At 34.0% G+C, this 7,500-nt stretch overlaps 1 protein-coding gene across 1 annotated transcript in view; it reads right to left on the bottom strand.

Annotated features, from left to right (window-relative positions):
* Positions 1-1,889: 1,889 nt before the first annotated feature.
* Positions 1,890-7,500, bottom strand: part of LOC137640665 (glutamate receptor ionotropic, kainate glr-3-like) — a 9,805-nt gene continuing 4,194 nt past the window's right edge. The window contains exons 4-9 of the mRNA XM_068373163.1: positions 7,264-7,474; positions 4,979-5,124; positions 4,598-4,696; positions 3,156-3,322; positions 2,734-2,860; positions 1,890-2,023 (exon numbers count right to left, since the gene is read on the bottom strand). Of these exons, the coding sequence (XP_068229264.1) occupies positions 1,931-2,023; positions 2,734-2,860; positions 3,156-3,322; positions 4,598-4,696; positions 4,979-5,124; positions 7,264-7,474 (843 nt within the window). The 3' untranslated portion in view covers positions 1,890-1,930. The remainder of the gene's footprint in view (positions 2,024-2,733; positions 2,861-3,155; positions 3,323-4,597; positions 4,697-4,978; positions 5,125-7,263; positions 7,475-7,500) is intronic.

Genomic DNA, 7,500 nt, shown 5'->3' with positions numbered 1-7,500 from the left:
AGTTTTACTGTTATGAAATCTCCTTCATCTATTATTAAATCAAATGTTAGGCCATCTTCTCTTGCTACTTTGCCTCTTTTCATGACTTTATATATATATATATATATATATATATATATATATATATATATATATATTTATATATATATATGTATATATATATGTTTATATATATATATATATATATATATATATATATATATATATATATATATATATATATATATATATATATATATATATAAATGTGTGTGTGTACTTGAGCAGGTTAATTTGTTTACAAGTATTTGATAATATCTTAGTGGCATCTAAAAATTGAATACAGCATCTTTCCGGTCAAAATGAGCTCCAGTTAGTTTTTAGGATAATAGGAAAACTACCTTTACGTTTTTTTTTCATTTACTATTTGGTGTTGACACGAGTTTCAAATAACTTTTTTTTTTTCACGTGATTTTTCGTCATGACTGCATTGGCTGATCGATGGAATTACATTTCAGTTGGTGAAAATTCAAGATACAAAAATATTTGGATACTCCAAAATTAATTGAAAAATATTGATAAATTGTAACTTTTAAGATTCTTTGAATTGGAAAATTTTAAGATTAATTTTGAAATTCATAGATGATTTTCAAGGCTTCACAGAATTTCATGATGAAACTCAGAAGCTTCCTCCTTTTCGACGAAGATTACGATTCCAATCTTGCAACGGGATTAACGTCGGTTCATCAGGAAGGTCATCTAAATTGTGAGGTATATTTGCCTCCTCCAAAATCTAGATTTGTAAGCTGCGTTGGTTACGTATTCGATTCCCTTGACAAAGTGTGGTCTCGTTGCTCCAGCATTTTCTCTATAATGAAGTAGTTTCTGTACTCCCATCCATGCCGTTTCTCTTCTTTGTTGTATGGTGTTCATCATTCAAATGTTGCAAAGGGGTTGTAGATTTTTCAAAATTTGTCTTCCGCTTCCAGTTCTTCTTAAACGGCTTTACTTCTCGCAGCAGGTTGTAGGCTCGTGGCTGTAGTATTCACACTGTAGTGAAGTATCGTCTGCACTTCCATCTAGGTTATCCATGCATTGTCACTTCTAAGTACGGTACTTGGGCATGTGGCTTTACATTTACAATTAATAGATATGTTAGTGGCGTCTAAAAATCGGAGACAGCGTTTGTCCGGACAAACCGAGCGTCAGTTAGTTTTCAGAATAACTCGAAAACAGCATATACGTTATCCCGTTTATTATTTGTTGTTGAGAAGTGTCTTGATTTAAATACTGATAATAAAGTTCTGGAACCCCTAAACTAGCAATTCATCATTCTGAGTTCAGTTGAGGTTTTAGCAAAGCCACTCTATTCTAATCCTCCAATTCTATGATGACGTAAGAAGAAATGCATACTTACGTTACATATTGGTGCTTTTCATGGTAATTCATTTATAGTCATGTATCAAAGTTGTTGTACTTCAAATTTCTCTTGAAGGATAAGGTGGCCACAATGCCTCTGACGTTGTGAACCTTGATGCGAGCGCTGAGGATTCTAGGAATTGGGAAATAATTTCCCTCAACTAGAAGCTCATTGATCCCACATACTCCAACTATGCAGATAATTTGGGAAATGCCCACTCTACATCTTCAAGTAACAGTTGTTGAAGACTGCCTGGCCCTTGTGGCCAAGCACGCGCTCTTGCAGTTCTGTAGCTCGTAGACAAGTAGCAGTTAGAGATTTGGGGGCCCAGGGTGTTGAGTTAGTAAAGAGTCCCCCCTCTTCCCCTTTCGCCATTATCCTGGTGAATTGGTGGTAATTCTAAATATGCTGTAGACTTACATACTTTTATTTTCTTATCCTGTTTTGGAGAAAGACCCCCCCCCCCCCCCCCCGCCCCGTCGCCCCTTAGCTACGCCACTGAATAAAAGGCTCCTTTTTCCCAGCGCCATGTTACATGCAGCACTTGGCGTAGCAGGCGAATACCTCAATAATGAAAGCAAGAGACGCTGCCAGGGAGCCAATGAGTACCAGGAAGAAAGCTGCCTGAAAAGACGTTTGTAAAAAATGAATTAGTATTTTGTGAAGCTATGAATATAACATGCATGCATATTAGTTTATCACGTCATCCTTTGATCTTGAAGAACTTTATTGATTTTGTTATATAATTGTATTTTTGCATCTGTACACACACACTATATATATATATATATATATATATATATATATATATATATATATATATATATATATATATATAACTTTTGAGGGTACGAAGTGTGACCTGGAAAATGGGGATTTTAATCAATACATTGCTCATGCTTCGAAACGAAAATATTTAAATAGTTCACATTGTAAACAAAAACATAATACGGTTGTGGTGGCCTATTGGAAACGTCCCTGCCTGGCAGTTATGGGGTTCGAGTACTGCTCAAGCTCGATAGTTTCTTGTAATGTCTGCAACCTCATCATTCGTGTGTGCTAAGGATGAGAGTTATTTTTAGTCTTTTTAAAGACTTTTTAGCCTTATTTGATAGAGCTTATAGATTTATCTGCTGAGTCATCAACAGCCATTGCCTGGGCATCCCTGGTCCTAGCATGAGTGGAGAGGAGGCTTGTGGGCAGAGCATATGTATATGTTCAGTCTCTAGGGCATTGTCACTGTCCCTTACCTCTACCATTCATGAGCGGCTTTTAAACCTTGAGCAATTGCAAGTTTTTCTTCCTGATTCCCAGAAGAAATTGGGTATCTTTACCTGCAGGTGTTTCAGTCCGATGGCCCCGATGGTTTCCTTATTGTCCTCCGACTTTCCTCGCGACACCTTGTCAATCTCGTCTTTGAACCACTTCTGAATAAGGCCGCCTTCTCCCATTCTTAACAACCTGAAATTTTTTTTTTAATAGAGAAAAATCTTACCCAGGTAACTCACCGGGTAATTCTAAATGTATACTCATATTTTTATTTCCTGACCCAGCTTTGATTATCCGGGGACCATTTTAAAAAAGAACCCCTTCACAACTATCTGAAATATGCCACATAAGGCAAACTGTAATTATCAACCCATTAACCCATTAACTTGGAGGTCATACTTCAGAATGAATGAATGAATGATGTGAAGTTTTCTAGCATCGTGGCATCTAAGGTCATTGACGACGACGATGCTTCAGAGATACTCACATCTTGCTAATAGAGCTTATGTAAGGTGCTCCTGGTGGACAAGCGATGCCTATGCCGTGGAAGTAGAAAGCTTGCCGTGCCACGTGGAATTTTGTCCTGCCTATCTGGCCTATCAAGATTTCGTTCGAAATCTTGAATTCGATGAACAGGAACTTCTTCTCTAAGATCTTTGGGAGAAAAGTAACTTAAGTTGTCTTTAGAGGAGTTTATGTCGAAGGGGATTTAGGTATAATTAGAATAACATTTGTAATTTCAAGTCCGTTTGGGAGTAACCTAAAATAAGAATGTTTTGCAGCTAAATGTGTCTTATTCTGTATTTTTACTATCGTTTTATTTTGATAATATCATAGTGATTTTGTAACAATTTGAGGGATATTAACTTAAACCGTAACTGAAAAGGAATGCACACTGTTTAAGACATTTTTTTCTCTTTTCAATTTTTTTTTTATTTAAACACCGGATAAAAAAATACTGACATCTTTGTTTGTAAATTGGTAATTCATAAACGAAATCGCAAAAAAAAAACGAGAAAATCTCAGAATCGCGGATCGTCATTTTTTCTTATTTATTTTTTAGCTGAAATGAAAATGTCAAGCATACTAAAATACTCTTTATTTTTTATTAATAAAAGAAGGAAAACTAGGAATCTGGAAGGTACTGATAAACAGGCAAAGGATTTACCATTAAAAGAAAAATGTTAATTTGTATTAAAAGAAGAATAGACGCCAGAAAACAATTTTAACATAATTCATAAACAAATTTAACCTAATTCATCAAAAATTTAACATAATTCATCAAAAAGCTAAACGCATGTTGGTCAAGTTAGACATAATCTTTTTTTCTAATATAAAAATCCTATAAGAAACACTGAAAATAATATAGATTTTTCCTTTAATAACCCCACAAAAATTAAAAACCGGAAATAGAAATTAGTTTTTTTCAGCACTTTTTAAATATCAAAATTGCAGTTCAAGAACTGTTGTCGTAGTATATTAAGATATGAATTTCTTTCATTGATTAAACTGATCAAGTAGGATCATTGTACGCTCTCCTTTGTGTAGTAATGGCAGAGGAATGTTAGAGATCTCATAGGTAATAAAGCAGGTCAATTATTTATGTTAAATGAAGACTAAAATCGTTAATGGGGGTAAAAGTAAGAAAATTCGAGATAAAACTATAACGGAAACATTTATCGGTTATGAGAAATTCCAAACTACCACTGATTTCTATATGTGCTAAGATGAAAATCATCTTCAACTTTAAGATAAAGATAATTAAAAAGTTCAATATTTTATTTACTACCGTTTATTTGCTATAGAACAATTTCCTATTGAATTCATTTATTGTCTGTGTTCTTTAATTGAATACTTAATGGAAGAGAAATCATTTTTGACACGGTAGTATGTTTATTTATTACCTGTATATTAATCTGTCACACTTACTTTGTTAATTCCTGTTTCTGGACGATCAATGAAACTTTCTGCCGGGTTTTTATGGTTGAACAAATCCCACACTTGTTTGTAGATGCCTTCTTTGGCCTCCTGTAATGGTTTAAGTTTTAGTTAATTGGTGTTGTTATTTTTTTGATCAAGTGCTCATAGAGGCCATGAACAAGGGTTTAATATGGGATTATCACCTTTAGGACACTGCGTTTGAATATTTGTATGTACAGTTATTGCGCTGGAGTTGTATAACAAATTATCCTCTGTATGATGCTGGATGTAATTTCGGGTATCAGTGTATATTTTTTTTTATTAGAGCCTTCTTCGTATTAATCTTTTAGGATAATGAACCCTTCCATCTCCATTGTAAACTTTGCTTACCCTGAAAAGTAATTCGTTCGTTGTATCCTTCAAGATCCCAAGGGTGTAGCCATCCTTAATGGCCTTAGGGAGATCGTACAGAGAGTTTACAGGAGTCTCATAAGAAGGAACGGCCAAGACGGAAGTCAATGTCCCTGAGTAGAGAGCTGAAAGACAGAATAATCATTAACTGATTTTTACAATAAGAAACACAACCTAACTGCAGAATGTCCAAGCAGCAATGAAACAATTTAACTTATATCATTATATATATTTTTTTTCAATTTGAACGTCTAGTAAACTTAATGTCCAGGTTACAATAAAAACCCCTGTGGTTGCTTTCTTTTAAGAAATACACTGGGTTGAAACAAGAGTTTAATTAACACGTAGTGATTGCAACCAGGTACAAGGAAGAGTAAATTAATTTCATGTGCTGAAACTGAATCTCAATTTTATAGGATGTAAATTATTAAGAATTAGCTAGGCAACTGGATGAGACTGTGGCCATACAGCAGCACCTCTAACCATATCCTTTCTCAATTGTTTTAGTATCCATGTCATCCTGTCTTTTCTGAGATTTGATCTTCAGGCAATTAATATTCTCATCTCCATTATTACACTTGGTTAGATAGTTAAGTTAGTGACGTGGAGTATGCTATTCTATTTTTTAGGTAATTGTGACAGACGTGCAAGCAGGTAATGTGAAGATAAATATACCGATGTGGCCATGACCAGACCTTGGTTAGAGGGGTAAACAAAGTGAATGTTTGAAGAAAAATGCCTCTGTACGAATCATGCACAGACAAAAGGCCTAAGATCGAATCATAAGCAGACGAAATGTTTAATGGACAACTTGACTAACATACAACATGCCTAAGGACGAATCGTATGCAAACAAAATGTCTAATGGACAAATTGCCGAAGAGACAAAATATCTGATGGACAAGTTGCTTAATAGACAAAATTCTTATTGACCAAAAAATCTTAACAATGGTGATACCTAATAAAAAAACTGTATATTTAGAAATGTGCAGGATAAATATCTTTCTTTTCTAGATAAAGATTCATAGGAAGCCCTTTAGTCAAAAATGAAGTTTGTTGCTAGTAATAAATGTGGAGAGATTTATACGTTATGAAATGGCAAAAAGAGGAACGTATATGCTGTAGGTGTGAAATCCTGTCTCTTCTAGGTGAAGGACACTCCAAAATTAAACCTTTGTTCTCTAGTCTGGGGCAGTGCCATAGCCTCTGGAACATTGTCGTTTACTGTTTTGGGGTAGAGTTCTTTTGCTTGAGGGCACGCTGTTCTGCCTTATTTCTCTTCCTCGTGTTCTTTTAAGTTTTTATAGTTTATGAATGAAAGATCTATTTTAGTGTTAACACTGTTCTTAAGATATTTTATATTGTTCATTACTTCTCTTGTTGTTTATTTATTTCCTTATTTCCTTTCCTCACTGGGCTATTTTTCCCTCTTATAGCTATTGGGCTTATAACATTGCTTTTTAAATTAGTGTTGTAGCGTAGCAAATAATAATAATAATAATAATAATAATAATAATAATAATAATAATAATCGTGAAACGCCAGTAGCCTATACAGTAATTAATAAGTGATTAATGTCACTTAATAAATCACAAACAGTCATTTACATCCACCCGAGGAAGCTCGTAATAGTGGTTTGAAATCAATAGAGAACCAAGAACTAATAATGCACCAGAAGATGTATAAACTCACCCAAATACCATTTTTTTTTTTTTAAATTAAAAGATCAGATTCTCGAAGTTGGCCTTTAGTGTGGGGCAAATAGTGCAAGATTTAATCAGATATATAATCTAACAAACGAATGAATAATCTAATAAAAAATGTTTATACAACTTACAATAAAGATGAAGGTCTACCTTACTAAGATCAATTGCTCATAATTTGTAGCCATTTCTTAAATATTAATGATATAGAAAATAAAAGGACAATTTTATGCAGAATATTATTTTATCTATTGTGGAAATTTGTAATGCAATTTTTTCAGTAAATTACAAGTTATTTTTAGAATATACTTTAAGTGAGAAACACTTACTTTAATTTCCTTCTCTTTATCCTAATATCACATATACTTAGGCTACTCATATTTATTTTACTAGATGTAATAAAAGACTAGAATTTTTTTTTCTCTCGGGCATTTTGTGTGATATACATTTTGTCCACAATGCATTGTCTGTATACGGTTTAGAGGTGCTGCCATCTGGCCATGGTCCCAGACAGTTGCCAAGCCATGTGATCAGTTTGATAAAAGGCCAAAAAAAACTTACCTGAAATTATGAGGCAAACAATATACCACATAAGGAAAATTAATCGATGCGTCCAGTGACTACTGTAGAGTAAGTTGCCCTGAACAACCAAGTTCCGAAAAATGTTGAAGGAACTTTGCTGGAAACTCCAGTTATATTCGTTCGACACTTTTGCCTGGAAGCCTACCACAAATCCTGTGATTAAAGTTGAGGCTGCAATGCAAATCCAAACCTATGGGAAAAGAGAACCTTATATTG

Source organism: Palaemon carinicauda, chromosome 5 (genome assembly GCF_036898095.1).
Source record: "Palaemon carinicauda isolate YSFRI2023 chromosome 5, ASM3689809v2, whole genome shotgun sequence".
NCBI lineage: Eukaryota > Metazoa > Arthropoda > Malacostraca > Decapoda > Palaemonidae > Palaemon > Palaemon carinicauda.
This window is presented reverse-complemented; position numbering and strand designations above follow the sequence as displayed.